General features: G+C 42.0%; 1 protein-coding gene across 1 annotated transcript; it reads left to right on the top strand.

Annotated features, from left to right (window-relative positions):
* The first annotated feature begins 3,311 nt into the window (after positions 1-3,311).
* LOC142256155 (phospholipase A2 inhibitor and Ly6/PLAUR domain-containing protein-like) lies at positions 3,312-14,118 on the top strand. The gene is made up of 5 exons (XM_075327692.1): positions 3,312-3,405; positions 8,575-8,688; positions 11,234-11,380; positions 13,455-13,604; positions 13,866-14,118. Exons 1-5 carry the CDS (start codon positions 3,354-3,356, stop codon positions 13,979-13,981), a joined length of 579 nt encoding a protein of 192 aa, XP_075183807.1. The 5' UTR covers positions 3,312-3,353; the 3' UTR covers positions 13,982-14,118.
* Positions 14,119-21,006: the final 6,888 nt, after the last annotated feature.

Below are 21,006 nucleotides of genomic sequence, written 5' to 3'. Positions count from 1 at the left end.
CGGAGATGAGTGGAACAAACATCCCGCCCATCTCCTTCCTTCCGCATTGTGGCCGGCAGAAGGTATGGAGATGTTCCTCATTCTTGCGGCGTCACACGTAGCGATGTGTGCTGCCGCAGGGACGAGGATCAACTTCGCCCCAGCGACAGCAGCAATAATTGGGAGAGGACCCCCATGTCAATGAGGAGTGATTTTAGACGTTTTTGCAACGATCCAAAATCGCTCCTAGGAGTCACACACAACGAGATTGCTACAGCGGCCGGATGTGCGTCACAAATTCCGTGACCCCAACGAGATCTCTGTAGCGAAATCGTAGCATGTAAAGCCTGCTTTAGAAAACTATTACTACGTCTATTTGGAGTTTACACTATATGAGCATTTTCCTATGCAGTTTTTTTCTAAGCTGATGGCTATACCTCACTATATGTCTAATTGATGATGTAGACATGTGTATGGCTTTGTATGTTTGCATACTTCAGTCATCTTTTTATGTCCATATTGGATTTACTTATATAACTACTTTGAACATGTCAAACAATCTGTCAAATTATTGATTCTTTATCCTTGACTTTTATATCACTTCTTGTATTTTGATTATTTAATAAATATTTTTCATATTTTTGCAAGAAGCCGTTTATGATTCGTATTTGATTTTGTGGTCTCCTGTAGGACCCTGACTACGCTACCCTTCAGTTCTCTTGTTATTTAAAAATCTACAAACACAACTTCTACTCTCAACTTACTACAGCCATATTTGTACTTCAGAAATCAAATAGCTCATTTTTTTGTCCAAGACCTGCAAAGTGCCCAAACAGTAGCTTTTGACCAAATGTAGGCATCAACACATATGGGAAAAATTGGATAACAAAGTGTTGGGCCACTTTATTTTTTTTTATCTCTTGAGAAGATGAAAAAAATAGTGGATTTTTTGCATTCTGTTTATTATATTTTGTGTAAATTCATGTAATGTACTTGGAGAGATAAATTTTCTGTTAGACATTTGGAAAATGTCATGAGGCATTTTTTTAAAAAAAACTATCACTTTTGGAGTTTCTAATATGTACTTAATAGGGATGATCGAATACCTTAAATATTCAGCTTCGCGAATATTTTCCGAATACCTCGCCGCAATTCGACTATTTGATGCGCAATGTAAAGGCCGCTTTACACGCTGCGACATCGCTCAAACGTTCTCGTTGGGGTCACGGAATTTGTGACGCACATCCGGTCGCTTTAGCGATGCCGTTGCGTGTGACACCTTAGAGCGATTTTGCATCGTTGCAACAACGTGCAAAATTGCTCATCGGTTACATGGATGTCCATTGTCGAATATCGTTGCTGCAGCAGTCTCGAAGTTGTTCCTCGTTCGTACAGCAGCACACATCGCTCCGTATGACACCGCAAGAATGAGGAACCTCTCCTTACCTGCCTCCCGCCCGCAATGCGGAAGGAAGGAGGTGAGCGGGATGTTCGTCCTGCTCATCTCTGCACCTCCGCTTCTATTGGGCGGCGGTTCAGTGACGCAGCTGTGACGTCGCTGTGACGCTGAACGAACCACCCCCTTAGAAAGGAGGCGTTTCGCCGGTCACAGCGACGTTGCAGGGCAGGTAAGTAGTGTGACTGGTCTGGGCAATGTTGTGCGCCACCGGCAGTGATTTGCCCATGTTGCACAACCGATGGGGGCAGGTACTCACGCTAACGATATCGGTCACGATATCGCAGTGTGTAAAGCGGCTTTTAGTCTATGGGAAGCCCGAATTGTACCGAATAAATGTTATTAGGGTTTCCCATAGACTTATTCCTCTATCACACGTCCGTGCCTTCGGTACGTGTATGGTCAGTTTTCTCCCGTACTGGAGACACGGGTACACGTAGACCCATTAAAATCAATGGGTCTGCGCTCACATGCGTGCTCTGCCTTGGAACATGTGTACGTGTTCAGCATACATGTGCCTGTGTGCTCCACACGTCAACATGTCCGTTTTTCTCCGGCACCACGGGTGTCACACGAAACGCAAACGGACCACACGGAGGTGTTCCATGTGACACGCACAAGAGAAAACACACATGTCTGACAAAAAATAACAAAACTTTACTCACCTTCTCCAGCCCTGCTGTCTCTCCCGCAGCTGTCACTTGCTTTGGACCGCCGCTCATTATGCTCATTGAATATTCACTTCACTGCGGCCGGAAGCAGCAGCAGCGGGGAGTCGGCAGGACCGGAGACCGAAGATCAGCAACACGGACAGCGAAGCCAGGGACAGGTGAGTAGAAAGTTCCCGTTCTCCATGTGTTATCACGGATAACACATGAAGAACACACGGGAGCCATAAACACGGCTCAAGTAGGGCAAAAAGCACCTTTGACACGTCTGTGAAAAACGTGCGTGGTTTTCAACGAACGTGTGAAAGAGGCCTTATATTGCGCATCAAAAATCCACAAATAATCGAATAGCTGGGAGGTATTCGTAAAATATTCGCTAAGCTGAATAATCGAAGTATTCGATCATCCCTAGTACTTAATACTAAGTCACTTCATGTCTGAATAAGTTCCTAAAAAAAATCAGTTTTGTAAAATTTTTTCAAAATTTGAAAAAGTACTGATAAAAGTTTTAAAGTTAAAGAAATGATGCTGAAGTAAAGTAGACATTTGGTAAAAGTAAACTTTTTGGTGCTTTAAGACTGTATGTAAAGTATAAAAATTCAAAGTTTAAAATTTACAACTTTTTCCAAATTTTAATCAAATTTTCAATAAAATAAAAAAAAACCCTCAAAACATATTGACCTAATTTTTCTACAAAAAGGGTAAAAGAAAAAAAAGCAACCTAAGATTCATTCTGGATACTTTTAACCAACTGAGAGCAATTATTGCATAAAGCGATGCATTACTTTTGAAAACTGTAGATCAGTTTTTAAGATTTAAATGTGGCTCAACAATCATGTTAATACATCTTGTAATTTTACATTAGGCACTTAAAATACAAACAATAAGAATCTTGTGCACACTGACAACATTAATCCATCTAAAACTCCTCAAGGGAGGTAAACACATTTTGCAAATATGTTTTACGCTAAATAATTGATTTTTGGCAAGATCACATTGACTCATTTTCTGATGGATTCCTTTTAATTTGTGTAATCAGATGCTTACCTGGAAACACCAATCATTTTGAATAGAAGAGAATGTCCTGCCAGAGATACATGTAACGTGCCATGCGCAATAGAGAAGCAGGAGTGAGCTCATCCATCCCGTGACTTAAGTTTCTTCACCTTTGCCTAAGTATTTATATGATACCTGTGTACAGAAAACCAGACGAGCAGAAGAGAATCCGAGAAGACACCCAATCATCCACAATGAAGACTCTGGTGGCTTTGCTTTGCACAATCTCTGCTCTTGCCGGATCAGGTAAGACTCATGCAGCCATTTCCCATCATATATAGGGGAATGGCTGCAAGCTTTAATGACATGTTCCTCAATAATTTTCAACAGAGCCCCATTTATGAATTAACAAAGTGTACATTATTTTCTCCTATGAAATGTGGCTTGTGGCTAGCTTCAATAGAATATGAAGATGGCAGTAATGGGGATATCCTGTCACCCCCATCAGCCCTCTAACCCTTTTGGTGCTCCGTGATGCCTCCATACAAGCCCAATAAGACCAAGTGCACATACACTTTGCCAAATGCTCCATTTAAATGCCACTCAATATACATATATTTGTAAATAAAAAAATATATATTTTCTATTAGATAATTCCTAGCTTTTTATTTAAATGCCATTGTCTGAGATTGACTGTGGCATCTAAATGTATAACACCAGTTATCCAATCTCCATTTTGGCAGCTGCTTTAATAGACAGATTGTAGATAAGCTAGAAAAAAATCCAGCACCGTGGTCAGCTTAAAAAAAGTCTTTAAACTCCAATTTACTAAAGATGATTAAAATGACACATATTTAAAATCTTTCATGTTTAAGACCTTTAGACATTTAAGCGGGACCTTAATCATAGATCTATGATCACTTACCTCGTGTGCAGGGCATTGTAGCATAAGTATTCATATGTAGTAGGTGTAATAAAAATATTAGCTAAAATCTCCAAATTGAAATATAGTATAGTTCTCCTGAATAGCTATATCACTTACCTCGTGTGCAGGGTATGGTTGTAGCTTAGCTATATCACTTACCTCGTGTGCAGGGTATGGTAGTAGCTTAGCTATATCACTTTCCTCGTGTGCAGGGCATGGTAGTAGCTTAGCTATATCACTTACCTCATGTGCAGGGCATGGTTGTAGCTTAGCTATATCACTTACCTCGTGTGCAGGGCATGGTAGTAGCTTAGCTATATCACTTACCTCATGTGCAGGGCATTGTAGTAGCTTAAGTATTCATATGTAGCAGGTGTAAAAAAATATAAGCTAAAATCTCCAAATTGAAATCTAGTATAGTTTTCCTGAATAGCTATATCATTTACTTTCTGTACAGGGCATGGTAGTAGCTTGAGTAGTCATATGTAGTAGGTATAATAAAAATATTAGCTAAAATGTAGTATAGTTCTCCTTACCTTGTGTGTAGGGCATTGTAGTAGCTTATGTATTAATGTATAGTAGGTGTAGTAAAAATATTAACTAAAATCTCCAAATTGAAATGTAGTATAGTTCTCCTGAATTGCTATATCACTTACCTCGTGTGCAGGGCATTGTAGTAGCTTAAGTATTCATATGTACTAGGTGTAATGAAAATATTAGCTACAATCCCCAAATTGAAATGTAGTATACTTCTCCTGAATAGCTCTCTCACTTACCTAGTGTACAGGGCATTGTAGTAGCTTAAGTATTCATATGTAGTAGATATAATAATAATATTAGCTAAAATCTCCAAATTGAAATATAGTATAGTTCTCCTGAAAAGCTATAGCACTTACCTCTTGTGCAGGGCATTGTAGTAGCTGAAGTAATCATATATAGTAGGTGTAATAAAAATATAAGCTAAAATCTCCAAATTGAAATGTAGTATAGTTCTCCTGAATAGCTATATCACTTACCTCTTGTGCAGGGCATGGTAGTAGCTTAAGTATTCATATGCTGTAGGTGTAATAAATATTTCTAAAATCTCTAAATTGAAATGTAGTATCCTTTTCCTGAACAGCTATATTACTTACCTCGTGTGCGGAGCATGGTAGTAGCTTAGCTATATCACTTACCTCGTGTGCAGGGCATGGTAGTAGCTTAGCTATATCACTTACCTCATGTGCAGGGCATTGTAGTAGCTTAAGTATTCATATGTAGTAGGTGTAAAAAAATATAAGCTAAAATCTCCAAATTGAAATGTAGTATAGTTCTCCTGAATAGCTATATCACTTACCTCGTGTTCAGGGCATTGTAGTAGCTTAAGTATTCATATGTACTAGGTATAATGAAAATATTAGCTACAATCCCCAAATTGAAATGTAGTATACTTCTCCTGAATAGCTCTCTCACTTACCTAGTGTACAGGGCATTGTAGTAGCTTAAGTATTCATATGTAGTAGATATAATAATAATATTAGCTAAAATCTCCAAATTGAAATATAGTATAGTTCTCCTGAAAAGCTATAGCACTTACCTCTTGTGCAGGGCATTGTAGTAGCTGAAGTAATCATATGTAGTAGGTGTAATAAAAATATAAGCTAAAATCTCCAAATTGAAATGTAGTATAGTTCTCCTGAATAGCTATCTCACTTACCTCGTGTGCAGGGCATTGTAGTAGCTTAAGGTTTCATATGTAGTAGGTGTAATAAAAAATATAAGCTAAAATCTACAAATTGAAATGTTCTCCTGAGTAGCTATATCACTTACCTCTTGTGCAGGGCATGGTAGTAGCTTAAAAAATCATATGTAATAGGTGTAATGAAAATATTAGCTAAAATCTTCAAATTGAAATGTAGTATAGTTCTCTTGAATAGCTATATCACTTACCTCTTGTGCAGGGCATGGTAGTAGCTTAAAAAATCATATGTATTAGGTGTAATGAAAAATTTAGCTAAAGTCTTCAAATTGAAATTTAATATAGTTCTCTTGAATAGCTATATTACTTACCTCGTGTGCAGGGCATGGTAGTAGCTTAGCTATATCACTTAACTCGTGTGCAGGGCATAGTAGTAGTCTAAGTATTAATGGATTCCAAAGCTCCTGGAATGCCCTGCACAAAAGGTCATCAATATAGCAAATCAGGGGAACTATACTGCATTTCTAATTGTAGGGATTTACTAATATTTGTAATGCACCTGTTACAGATTAGGATAGAATCTTGTAGATGGAAATACTCTTTTAAAACTCTATGAATGAGCTCGTTTATAATTCTTATGTCGTTTTCTGAGTTCTTCTAAGTGATTTATAATAACAATTAAGTTCAGCTCTTCTTTTATGGCAGATAGTCACAGCTGCCAGACAGAACAATTCTCAGTCAATCCGGGTTCTCCGGTTTCCTCCCACACTCCAAAGACATACAGATAAGGACTCTAGATTGTGAGCCCCAATGGGGACAGCGTGGCCAATGTATGTAAAGCGCTGTGGAATTAACAGCGCTATATAAATGAATAAAATTATTATTATTATTATTGCTATTATTATTATTATTATTATTAATCTTATTCTGCCTCCAAGAATGTGCAGAAAGACAAACAGCCATAAAAGATACATTGTAACATTCTTAATAAATCCAGTTGCAATAACTATTTTAAGCTCAAAACCCAAATCTACAGTTAAAAATGTCTCTGAATGTGTCCATTAATACAGATAAACAAGAGCCATAAATTTATGCAGTAAGGTGGATTTTTTTAAAAAATTTGATAGTCCTCAGTGGTTGATACTTTTTATTGTCTCATTGAAAAAAATGATAATAAATGTCACGGTTCGCCTTCCCATCCACATGGCTAGGGGACAGAGCCTTCTCCTGGGCCTCACTTCCGGAGACTGGATGCCTTAAAAACTGACATTTCCAGTGAACCAGCACCGGCTATAAGCTTAAGGCTGCTTTGCCTGTGATTGCTTGTCAATGTCAGTGATATCTTGATCCGTTTGTTCCTGTGCCCCTGTGCCCTTGTCTGTGTTCCGTCCCCTGGTCATTCCTTCAGTCCTCTGTCTCTTCTCCTACCTCCCCACTTGGTTGCTTCCTCTGGTACTGACCCCAGCCTAACCTTGACTCCGCTTCTGCTCTTTTCTCCGGTCCTCCTTCTGCCCATACTGTGCTTGACCCGGCTCGCCTGACTATTCCTCACATGCCCCGCAGCTCTGCTCCTCAGCTGTGCTGTGAGGCAGTGTATGAGAACACTGTGTATTTACTTCCTGGTTCTCGTTGCTCTGTTTAGTGTCTTCTGCTGCAGAGCTCCGGCTCCCTCTGGTGACAGCTTGACAATAAATATCAGCTTTTGAGACTTCTCAGGACATTGAGCCTGATGAAGAGACCCGAGAAGTCTTGAAAACTACTAAATATACACTTATATTTTGTTAGCCATTAAAATGTATCAACCACTGAGGACTCTATAAGTTTTTTCTAACTATTGGCTAACATGATACAAAGATATATTTTACCTGTCAAAAGATTGTAATCAGGGTAACATACAAGTAGACGTTGATGCACAGAGTCATATTCATAACAGTCAAGTAAATTCACAAACTAAAATTGAGGCATTTACTATTTTAAAAAAAACTTATTCGTCAAACATTTAACCCCTTCATGACAGGCCGATTTTGCTCTTTCCGTTTTTTTTTTTTGCCATTCTTCTTCCGAGAAACGTAACTTTTTTATTTTTCAGGCAATATGGTAATGTGAGGGCTTGTTTTTTTGTGGAACGAGCTGTACATTTAAATAAAACCATGCGTTTTACCATATAGTGTACAGGAAAACGGCAAAAAAATTCCAAATGCGGAAAAGTTGCAAAAAAAGTGCAATAGCACTATAGTTTTTGAGATATTTTATTCACTGTGTTCACTATATGGTAAAACTGATGTGTCAGTGTGATGTCTGAGGTCGGTGTGAGTTCATAGACACCAAACATGTATAGGTTTACTTGTATCTAAAAGGTTAAAAAAAACAGAAGTTTGTCTGAAAAAGGGGCTTACGTTTTAAGCCATATTCCATTACCCGATGCTTTCTCATTTTTCGGCATTTACCATAATAGAAAAACCTATTACTTAAACATTTAAGGCACCATAGAATAACAGAAGCAATGTTGGCAATGACCAATGTCTGAGGATTTTTAGTTGTGATAGTAAAAAAGATAAATCTATTGAGAACTATTATAGTCACCTGAATTCCTCTTACTGATTGTTCCCATATAATATATTGGGTTGTCTTCTTTTTTCCAGTGTTTTCCTATAAATGTGATTTGCATAAGGGAAGAGTAATGGAATGGAAGGAGTCAAAAATTTAAGTCTCAGTAAAATCATAATCAATTTTGGCAAATACCAATATCTGAGGATTTCTAGCTATGATGAGAAGATAAATTTATTGACAATTATTACAGTCAGCATTTCACCTAAACTCCTCTTACTGAATGTTCCCATATAATGTATCTGGATTGTCTTTTTTTTTCCAGTCTTTTCCTATAAATGTTACTCGTGCATGTGCCGAAACTCTACAAAATGTCAGGAGACTGTGACTGAATGTCTTGGAGATCGATGTATGGCCGCCTCCCAATACTATTACGTTAGTGAGTAAAATAATTCTTCATGTTATGACACATACAGTATCTCCGTCTCAATTCTTCTGATTTTGTGATGTATATTTACTAGAGATGAGCCACCACCCTAGTGTTCGAGTTTGGTTCGGTTTGTCGAACTTGGGATGTGTTCGTCGAACGTTCGTCGAACACTTTTGAACACCACTGAAACAATAGCAGGCAAACACAAATTTACACAAACATGCGAAAACACGCATGCACACACACATATTATGTTCATCTTACCTTCCGTTCCACTGCCGGCCTCCTGGCCAGTACAAGATGTGTATCGGGTAACCATCGCGACCGATGAAAGAACTTCCACTGACAGAACGCTGATGTCAAAGGCAGGAGCCGCTTGTCTGTGATTGGCCAGCGCACTGCCTTTGAGGAGCATCTGACAGAGGAAGCTCCTCCCATTCCGCGATGGCTACCCAATACACATCCTGTAGCGGCGAACTACGGGTTTCGGGTAACCATCGCAATGAGGGAGGAACGTCCTCTGTCAGGCGCGCTGGCCAATCAGAGGCAAGCAGTGCCTGCCTTTGACGTCAGTGCTCTAACAGCAGAAGTTCTGGCATCGGTCGCGATGGTTACCCGGTACATATCTTGTACTGGCGAACTGCAAGTCCCAGGAGGCCGGCGATTGAATGGAAGGTAAGGTGAGCATAATATGTGTGGGGGTGTCTATTTTAGTGTATGTTTGTGTGTATTTGTACGTGTTTGTGCATCTGTGGAATGGCACAATAGGGGACCAGGATGGGACACTAAAGCCCTGTGCGCACTTGCCGTTTTTTGCCACTGATTTCCTGCGGTTTTGCTGCATGTTTCGATGCATGTTATGTTCATAACATCTCTGCAGTGATTCACCAGCAAATACAATGGGGAAAAAAAATTCTGTGCACACTATGCGGATTTTGACAGCTGCATGTTTTGCTGCAGGATTCCCGCAGCAAAAACAATTGCATGTAACTTCTTTTCCGCACGTCGCTGCGGGATTTCACTTTATTGACTGCAATGTAATCATGAAATCCCGCAGGGAATAACGCAGGCAGCAAATTCTGTGTGGTTCATTGCATTTTCCTGCGTTATTCCCTCAGGTATTTCGCGGTTTACCTACGGTAATGTACATTGCTGCCTGCGTTTTGCAGGGAAGTGATATCATTATGACAGGAAGAGGAAGCGGAGCAGAGAGTAAACACACACTCACACACAGACATAGACATATAGAATACACACACATCACACTCACACACAGACATATAGAATACACATACAAATGAAACGGACATATAGAAAAAAAAACACGTGTGCTCCGCCGTATCTTTACCATCCAGCCGAGGTAAGCACACAGCAGCGGCCCAATATTCTAAGGCTGGGGAGGGTGAGGGGCAAGGTTAATTTCCCCACCCCTCCCGCAGCCGAGAATATCAGCCCGCAGCTGCCCCGGGACTGTCGCATTTATTATGCGGCAGTCCCGGAGTGTCCCTGGCTCTTCCTGTTGCCGTGATGCAGTGGCAATCAGGGTAATATAAGGAGTTAATGGCGGCGGATCGCCGCCACTAAATTCAGGCTTGATCATGGCACCGTCTGTGACAGCTAACATAATCAACCCGTAAGTAAAGTGAAAAAACACACACACCGAAAAATCCTTTATTTTAAATAAAACACAAAAAAGCCCGTTTCACCCCTTTATTAACCCCCCAAAACACACAGCTCCGGCGTAATCCACGTCCTGCGATGCTTGCATCAAGCCACGACTGAAACACTGCTGACTGCAGCCTCGCAACGAGCCTGCCGAGGTAATTACCGGTCATTTCCCACTGCAGGTAATGTGAACACACTACCGATCGTGAAAAATACAGCGTGTGCTCACAGGGACTCTATCTATCTATCTATATATCTATCTATCTATTCCTCTATCTATTCTTCTATCTATCTATTTATTTATCTATCTACTTTCTATCTCAGAAGGAAATTACTTTTTTTTTCTCAATGTGCTTTATTGTATTGAATGCATTAAAACACATGTACCAACCTGCACGCGGCAAAACCGCGGCAATACGGCGAACAATACCGTGGTAAAACCACAGCAAACCGCGGCAAACCGCATGCGGTTTTTGGATGCGGTTTGCCGCGTTTTTTACTGCGGGTGTGAAAATCTTTCAGACCCTGCGGAATTTTCTTAAGAAAATTCCGTTTTCCAGTGCGCACAGGGCCTTAACAAGTTGTGGAACGAATTGTCTGCATTGCAATGATTTCCTATGCGAAATCTTGCTTTGCTGAACGAGAACCTTGGTTAACAAGCAACTCCAGGAATGAATTGTTCTCGTTAACCAAGGTTCCACTGTATTAACATTGAATGACAGTATTACACAGTTACGCTTTTGGTGTTCGAACCGTTATCGAACATAACCTTGAACTGTCAAACTTGAAGCTAATTGTTGGCGTTCGTCAAACGACTCGAACATCGCCTAAAACTGGCGACCAGTTCAATTCGAACACTGCTCATCTCTATTATTTACTTATTTTCCAGATGGAAAGGAGTTGAAATCATTTTATAAAGGTTGCGCCAATGAAACTTTGTGTGAAAAGAAGGGTTCAGGAGTAATTAAAAATGTAAAATTTTTTATGGAGACGCTTTGCTGCATTGGAGAGTTATGCAACAATCAAGTATATGAACGTAAGTGTCACAATGGCAACTATTATAAGGGATTAACAGACATAGGACTACAATCTTAGGGGCACTTTGCACACTCCGATATCGCAGGTGCGATGTCGGTGGGGTCAAATCGAAAGTGATGCACATCCGGCGTCGCAGGCAATATCATAGTGTGCAAATCAATTTTGATACGATTAACGAGCGCAAAAGTGTCGTAATCGTATCATCGGTGTAGCGTCGGTAATTATAATAATTTGGAAATGACCGAAGTTACGATGTTGTTCCTCATTCCTGCGGCAGCACACATCGCTGTGTGTGAAGCCGCAGGAGCGAGGAACATCTCCTACCTGCGTCCCGGCTACCAATGCAGAAGGAAGGAGGTGGGCGGAATGTTTACGTCCCGCTCATCTCCGCCCCTCCGCTGCTATTGGCCGCCTGCCGTGTGATGTCGCTATGACGCCGCATGACCCGCCCCCTTAGGAAGGGTAGGTGAGTGCATGTGAAGCTGCCGTATCGACAATGTTCGCTACGGCAGTGATCACAAGATATCGTACCTGCGACGGGGGCAGGGACTATCGCTGTAGCGTTGGTAACACATTGTTACCGATGTTGCAGCATGCAAAGCCCGCCTTAATCTAAGGTCTCATTCAGGCATCAATGGTTTTTCGGCTTTCACTAAAACTAATTGAAGTTCATCAGTGTCTGGCCAGTGTGTGTGTTTTTCCATGTTTTTAATATGTTTAAAAAAAATTGCAAAATTTCTACTCATTGCATTGTTGAAAAATATGAGCACATAAATTGCACATGGAAGGTATTTTGGTGCTGTCCAGATTTACAGACAGCTATGGCCAATTTTTATCACTGACTTATCAAAAACAAATCTCCTATTTTTTGCAAAGCACTTCATCCACAAAAAATTCAGACACCTAAGGGATACATCTATGTATATGATAACTAGGGATGATTGAATACCGCAAATGTTCGGCAACGCCCATATTCGCCGAATAGGTCACCACTATTCGATGATTTACGAATATCTGACTGGGCATCACTTTGGTAACTTCTAAAAATTTTGTAAAATTTGGAGAAATTTTTAGGTTTTTTGATTTTGTCACTTATGCTTGATTTGGTCATCTCTACTTGTAACCATCCGACAAACTGGTTGATTTCTGTCAATGACATCTGAATGTCCTCTCATTAAATGAAAAACTACTTATTTTTAGGTAGACATTCTGAAGAAATGTTGCCAAACTTATGTTTAGATTGTTTTCAACTCATAAAAAAGGTGCTACTTGTTATCAAACTAAAACAGAAAAGGAAACAAGAAAGTTCCTTTTTATGACGTAAAGCAGAAATACTAAATGTTACACCACTCACAAAGTGGAGTGAGATACTAGTTACTATGGGGTGTAGCATGGAGTCTACAACTAGATGGCACAGTGAGTATGAGCATGCTGTGAGAGCAGAGGGGAAGTCAGACAAACCAAGGTCAGTACCGAGAGGACATGACTAAAAATTGGGAGTAGACAAGAATGAGATCAGGACTCAGGCCGGGGCTCAGGTAACCAGGAGAGTAAGTATAAATATACACAAGGGGCAGGCAAACACGTAGTCAGGAGAAGGTCAGAGGTCAGAAGCCGGATGGGAACAACAAGATCAGTTAAAGGTCAAAAGACAGTCCAGAGTTGAGTAGCCAAGATCAAGTCACAAGACATATTAGGAGCCAGGCACTTACTGCAACAAACCAGGAAATATGACTGCTCTGGCCAAACCCCCCCTGATAAACTAGAGAAATTACCCGGAATGCGGCGCATGTGGGTAAGTCCCTCCCATCACCAGTAAAAAAAATGGTGCAGGGAAACAGCCTGCCACAGGAATACAGAACGGCACCAAGACACTGGCAGGATGTTCCACGCGGCACACAGGCCGATACCGGCTCCAAAAGAAGGTGCAATAGAAAACATAGTACATAAGACGCACCACAAGTCAGGACCATGACACTAATTTATTGGAATTACATTAACATGTTTCCTTGATCATAAGTTATAGCTCTTTTGAAATATAAATTTACACAATATTGAGCTTATTTCTACAGTTCCTAAAGAGGATCCAACACCAAATGGTGTGGAATGTCCATTCTCCTTCTGTCTCGGCACTTTAGAGGAATGTAAGACTGATAAGAAGATAAAATGCACTGGATCCATGGACCGATGTATTGACTACAGGGCAACTTTGAGGATTGAATGTGAGCACATTTTTCTTAAACTTTTATATATGTTTTACAACCAAATGATCTTTTTGCTCAATTGCATGTAAAATAAAAACTATTGCAACTTCACATGTACATGAGCCTCAAATGAAATATTTTATGGTTTTGTGTATATAGTTCCTGAGAATATTCAATCATTTGAAACATTTTAGCTTCCATTAACAGTGTATTAAACAAAATTAGAATGTGTGAATATTTTTGTTTACCAAATGTTGATTGATGTTTTTATTTGAATAGATGCGAGAGACACAAACTACTCTGGCAAAGGATGTGTAAATAATGACACCTGCCGATACAACATTGACAGCAACATTGGGTTAGAAGAAATACACAGGGGACACCTGAAGTGCTAGATGATACGTTAAAATCCTGGCATCTTCAAAAAATGAATTAATGAATGAATTTTAATCTTTTAATTTCAATTATTTTCTTGTAATTTTTCTCAATTACAACTATTATTAAAGGATACAGCAGATATAACGTCTTTAAACAGGGCAATGAAATGATTTCTGGCTTTTCAGTTGGGAGTTGAGGCTTATTTATGAATAGTTACAGCAAAACATAGTAATATTGTTGTCATAATGGAAACTGTACAAAGCATTTACAAAAAGTGCATCCAGCTCCCCTCTCTGGTAAGGAGACCATCATCTGACCATGCAGGGATCTGAATGGAGTCAGCCCGCTCCTTTGGTATCCACAATTCAAATGAAAAAAGTCGATCCAGCGCAGTTCCAGTAGATAAAATGAAAAATCCTTTATTGGAAAAACAGTCTCGAGTCTGGAGACTGAGTAAGGACAGTTAGTCCGAAACGCGTCCTCGCAGCATGGCATAGTGGACTTTTAAATTTTTTTCCAATAAAGGACTTTTAATTTTATCTACTGGAACTGTGCTGGATCGACTTTTTTCATTTGAATGATGGAAACTGTAGTATGCAAGGTAATCACAAATTTTAGATCATCTTTTGGCTTAAAGGGGGCTTTACACGCTACAATATCTCTAGCTATATCACTAGCGAGCCCCCCGTCATTTGTGCGTCACGGGCAAATTGCTGACCGTGGTGCACAATATCGCTAACACCCGTCATGCGTACTTACCTTCCTAGCGTCACACAGCGGCCGACCAATAGAATCGGAGGGGCGGAGATCAGCCGCATTAACGACATGCCCACTTCGTTGCCGGAGGATGCAGGTAGGCTGTTGGTCATCGTTCCCGGGGTGTCACACGTAGCAAAGTGTGCTGCCTCAGGAATGACGAAAAACCTGCGTCCACAACGACCAACGATTTTTTTAAAATGAACGACGTGTCAACGATCAACAATAGGTGAGTATGTTTCATCGTTCACACTCGCTCGTAGCTGTTACACGCAATGACATCGCTAACGGCGCTGGATGTGTGTCACGAATTCCATGACCCCGACCACATATCGTTAGCTACGTTGTTGCATGTAAAGCCCCCTTAAGACTTATGGACTGGTCAAAATTTCAAAAAGAAGAAACAAAAAACATTTGAAATCTTTTGATTTAAATTAACATGTGATTATCTGAAAGCTTCAATAAATATTCACAAAGCAATGTGTTTTCTCATTTTGATGACATAATGAATAAAGGGGTTGTTCAGGTTTGCGATTAAAGTCTGCAGTCACTCTATGTGACCTTAGACTAATGAAAAGTCATAGTGCATGCACCGCACACTGTCAGGATTCTCCAGTGTTGATGTCGACAGCGGGCAGTCACATAGAATGACTGTAGATAATGATGAATGAGTTTAGGCATACTCGGATTTGCGATACTCGTGACGAGTACTGTCAATGGGGAATACTTGCAAACTAATGATTAACTCGAATGCCATACTATTCGTGTGAGTAGCGAATAGTGCGGAATTCGTGTTACTCATTACATTGCGACTATACCCCTTTGACATGCATTACACACACTATTCGGAATGAATACATATGAGTATCACGAATCCGAGTATTTCGAAACTCGCTCATCATTAATAGTGATGAGCGAGTATGCTTGTTACTACTCGGTACTCGCACGAGTATCACTGTACTCGGGCTACTCGGCGGGTACCGAGTAATTTTGCAATACTCGTGCTTTACTCGTGGTCTTCATTTCTGCATGTTGGCGCTCTTTTGAGAGCCAGCCCTCATGCAGGGATTGGCTGGCAGACCACTGCAATGCCACAGCCCTGTTAGTTGTGGAATTGCAGTGATTGGCCGGCCCGCACAGCGTGACCGAGCCTTTATACCGGCGGGCGCGCTGTGCTCTGTACACAGCCATCTCATATTCCCTGCTTTCCACGCCCACAGGCGCCTATGATTGGTTGCAGTGAGACACGCCCCCACGCTGAGTGACAGGTGTCACACTGCACCCAATCACAGCAGCCGGTGGGCGGGTCTATACTGTGCAGTAAAATAAATAAATAATTTAAAAAAACGGCGTGCGGTCCCCCCAATTTTAATACCAGCCAGATAAAGCCATACAGCTGAAGGCTGGTATTCTCAGGATGGGGAGCTCCACGTTATGGGGAGCCCCCCACCCTAACAATATCAGTCAGCAGCTGCCCAGAATTGCCGCATACATTATATGCGACAGTTCTGGGGCTGTACCCGGCTCTTCCCGATTTACCCTAGTGCGTTGGCAAATCGGGGTAATAAGGAGTTAATGGCAGCCCATAGCTGCCACTAAATCCTAGATTAATCATGTCAGGCGTCTCCCCGAGATTCCTTCCATGATTAATCTGTAAATTACAGTTAAAAAACACACACACCCGAAAAATCCTTTATTAGAAATAAAAAACACTAACAAAGTCCCTCATTACCAATTTATTAACCCCGACAAACCCTCCATGTCCGGTGTACTCCACGGACTCCGGCGTCGCGTCCAGCTCTGCTGCATGGAAGTGACAGGAGCTGCAGAAGACACCGCCACTCCGGTCACCTCCACGCAGCTAATGAAGGGAATAGTGCGATCAGCTGCTGTCAGTCAGGTAACTCCCGGCCACCGCTGGATCCAGCGGTGGCCGCGATTAACCTCAGTGACAGCAGCTGATCGCTATACTCACCTCAGTTGGTGCATGGAGCTGACTGGAGCGGCGGTGAGTAGCGCGATCAGCTGAGCTGTCACTGAGGTTACCCGCGGCCACCGCTGCATCCACCGCTGGATCCAGGTAACCTCAGTGACAGCTCAGCTGATCGCTATACTCATCTCATTAGCTGCGTGGAGGTGACCGGAGCGGCGGTGTATTCTGCAGCTCCTGTCACTTCCATGCAGCAGAGCTGGACGCGACGCTGGAGGACTGTGGAGTACGCCGGACATGGAGGGTTTGTCGGGGTTAATAAATTGGTAATGAGGGACTTTGTTAGTGTTTTTTATTTCTAATAAAGGATTTTTCGGGTGTGTGTGTTTTTTAACTGTAATTTACAGATTAATCATGGAAGGAATCTCGGGGAGACGCCTGACATGATTAATCTAGGATTTAGTGGCAGCTATGGGCTGACATTAACTCCTTATTACCCCGATTTGCCAACGCACTAGGGTAAATCGGGAAGAGCCGGGTACAGTCCCAGAACTGTCGCATATAATGTATGCGGCAATTCTGGGCAGCTGCTGACTGATATTGTTAGGGTGGGGGGCTCCCCATAACGTGGAGCTCCCCATCCTGAGAATACCAGCCTTCAGCTGTATGGCTTTATCTGGCTGGTATTAAAATTGGGGGGACCGCACGCCATTTTTTTTAATTATTTAATTATTTATTTCACTGCACAGTATACACACACCGGCTGCTGTGATTGGGTGCAGTGAGACAGCTGTCACTCAGTGTGGGAGCGTGTATCACTGCAACCAATCATAGGCGCCGAAAAGCAGGAAAGCAGAGAATACGAGATTGATTAATGAGCGGCCGGCTTTTTCAAAAGAGGAAAAGCCACCGGAATTTGAACAGCTGTGCAGCGCCGCGGCAGTGATCGGGGAACGGTAAGTAAGAGTGAGAGGGGGAGAATGACCGACAGACTGTGAGAGGGGGACAGACAAGAGAGAGAGAGATCGACAGAGCGAGACCGACCGACGGGAGATAGAATGAAAAAAAAAATGACCGACATCGTTAGTAAAAAGCACAAAACGTGCGTTTTGGACATCGGAGTGCCACACAAGGTTTTCACGTAAAATCTTTCATGTATTAATCTCAAAAAGTAACATACACCAGCTCTATCTCACTATTGGGTATGTGCCCTTAACATTTCCACCATGAAAATTCATTTTGGTGTCATTTTGGAAGGTTTTCTGGTGAGTCCGTAAAAATGGCGTAAAACTTGGACAAAATTGTTCACAGCTGTGACTTTTGAGTGATAAATGCTTCAAGGGGTCTTCCCCATGCTGATGCCATGTCATTTGAGCACTCTTCTGAGACTTTTGTGACATTTTTAGGGTTTCTACATGCTGCCGGGGGGTAATTTCACAAAAATACTCGGGTCTCCCATAGGATAACATTGGGCTCGGTGCTCGGGCCGAGTACACGAGTATCTTGGGAGGCTCGGCCCGAGCTTCGAGCACCCGAGCTTTTTAGTACTCGCTCATCACTAATCATTAACTGTAAACTTTCATCCCAAACACCTTTGCTATCGAGAAACAAACTGTTAAGGGGGCTTTACACTCAACGATATCACTAACGATATGTTGTCGGGGTCACGGAATTCGTGATGCACATCTGACATCGTTAGCGACGTCGTTGAGTGTGATACCTATGAGTGAGTATCAACGATCAGAAATATTCACCTAATTGTTGATCGTTGACACGTCGTTCATTTTCAAAAAATCGTTCCTGCTTCGGGACATAGGATGTTCATCGTTCCTGAGGCAGCACACATCGCTACGTGTGACACCCCGGGAACGACGAACAACAGCTCACCTGTGTCCTCTGGCAATGAGGTGGGCATGACGATCATGCGGCTGGTCTCCGCCCTTCCGCTTATATTGGTCGCCCGCTTTGTGACATCTCCGTGATACTGCACGAACCTCCACCTTAAAGAAGACAATGCACGCTGGCCACAGCGACATTGTTAGGAAGGTATGAAAGACGGATGTTAGCGATGTTGTGTGCCATGGGCAGCGATTTGCCCGTGACGCACAAACGACGAGTGCGATCGGCAGCAACATCGCTAGCAATGTCGCTGCATGTAAAGTAGCCTTTATCATAAATAGGAGCTGTAATGTAGGATGACATATCAGAATAAGCCAGCATGTGTGTAGAAAAGGCATACCACTATTGATGGCCTTTATTTGACTTACGTTCTGTATTGTTCACCAGTTTTCCCCTCTGCAGGCTCTATTTCTAATTTTCACTTATTTTTAAGCTTTCAGTTTTACTAGTAGCTATAAAATTTTCCCAAACACAGCTCAAAGACATGACACATTTCTACACCTTTGTCTTAGTGTAGAACATGATCAGAAGCAACAGCAAAAAGGACATTTTACAAAAATACTGAGTAGTGTAGCTGGGAATGCAGCTCTGTCGTGAGCTTACTTACTATAAAGCAACAGCAGTAGGGAAAGAGTTCTATAGTGGTCCTGGACTTGATTTCTGTGACACCAGCCCGGGGGTGATATCTGCATGTGGCAAATTCACATTTGAAGAAGAAAAAAATGGGCAGCTCCACTCCATTGTGCATAAAAAACTTTGGCTTTATTTTATGATAAGGTGTGTATTAAAAAAGCCGCTGCAAAGCCGTGCAGGCTCCCCAGGAAGATGGCCGTTTTGCACTGTCAAGTGCTTCTACAGGTATGCATATGGCTCCCTTTCCCTATCCCTTGACTGAATGTCTTCTATGTATGCTCTTGTTAATCCATAAAATTGAATAGGCAGCTGTAATATGATCCAAGTTAGAAAAATCCAACATCCGCCAATAATCTTCATAAAAATCTATGCTTTACTTTTTCCATAAGGGTCTGTCAGGTCTACGCATTTCGAGCAGAAGCGCTCTTAGTCACGAAACAAAGAAAACAATGTTTTGTTTGTATTATGATTAGGCATGAAAAACAGAAGGGGGGAAAAAGCACAATAGGGTCTTATCCAACTTAAGGCCCCGTTACATGCAACGACATATCTAACGATATGTCGTCGGGGTCACGGAATTCGTGACGCACATCCGGCGTTGCTAGCAACGTCGTTGCATGTAACCGCTACGAGCGGCTGTCAACGATCAAAAATACTCACCTAATCGTTGATTGTTGACACATCGTTCATTTTCAAAATGTCATTCCTCCTTCGGTCTGCAGGTTGTTCGTTTTTCCTGAGGCAGCACACATCGCTACGTGTGACACCCCGGGAATGACGAACAACAGCTTACCTGCGTTCTCCGGCAATGAGGTGGGCGTGTTGTAAATGTGGCTGGTTTCCGCCCCTCCGCTTCTATTGGTCGGCCGCTTGTAACGTCGCTGTGACGGCGAATGAACCTCCCCCTTAAAAAAAGGTTGTTTGCCGCCCACAGCGACATCGCTAGGTGTGACGGGTGTTAGCGTTTTTGTGCGCCACGGGCAGCGATTTTCCCGTGACACACAAATGATGGGGGCGTGTGCTTTCAGAAGCAACACCGCTAGCAATGTCGCTACGTGTAAAGCCCCCTTTACATGAAAAGTGATAACGGAATATGCTTACGCTATGTTTTTGTGTGTCACACAACCTGATTCAAAGCATGTAATCAGCTGCTGCAGAGTCCAAGTAACAAGCTGAAGCAGATCAGGAACAAAAGAGATGTGGAGCTATCACTGCGCTGCCGAAGATATGACATAAATCCAAAGAAGATTGAATGAAGGTTGTTTTATTTGACGTGTTTCGAAGTGTCTCCCTACTTCTTCATCAGGAAAGCCACCAGTACAGCAGGCTACAACAGTAATCAATTACTCCGGTTCCTCTTAGGCCGGAGACACACTTGTGAGGGACTCTCATGAGTCTTGCATCACATCACCCGACATGGCTGCATACTCTCCTGACAGGAGAGGGTTAGCTGCATATAGTTCTATGCAGCTGAAACTCCTGTCCAGAGAGCATCAGGCTATGCCGGGTGATGCGATGCAAGACTCGCACGAGTCCCTCACAAATGCGTCTCCCACCGTATTTTAATTCACAGCCAAGAACTAGCCCAACAGCTGGCGGCTGCAGCCTTTAACCATGGGCTTCATCTGTGCTGGTATCAGAATATAGGTACACTGATTGTTTTATTTATTTATTCATTTATTTTTACACCACGATACTGACCCGCAAACAATTCCACTGCTTACTCCACCTACCGGCCGTTCTGGAAACTCTGTGACTGGTTGCATTCAGCTGACATGCTGCCAATCAGGGTGGGGGCACATCTAACTGCAACCAATTACACGT

This window comes from Anomaloglossus baeobatrachus, chromosome 11 (assembly GCF_048569485.1).
Source record: "Anomaloglossus baeobatrachus isolate aAnoBae1 chromosome 11, aAnoBae1.hap1, whole genome shotgun sequence".
Classification (NCBI taxonomy): domain Eukaryota; kingdom Metazoa; phylum Chordata; class Amphibia; order Anura; family Aromobatidae; genus Anomaloglossus; species Anomaloglossus baeobatrachus.
This window is presented reverse-complemented; position numbering and strand designations above follow the sequence as displayed.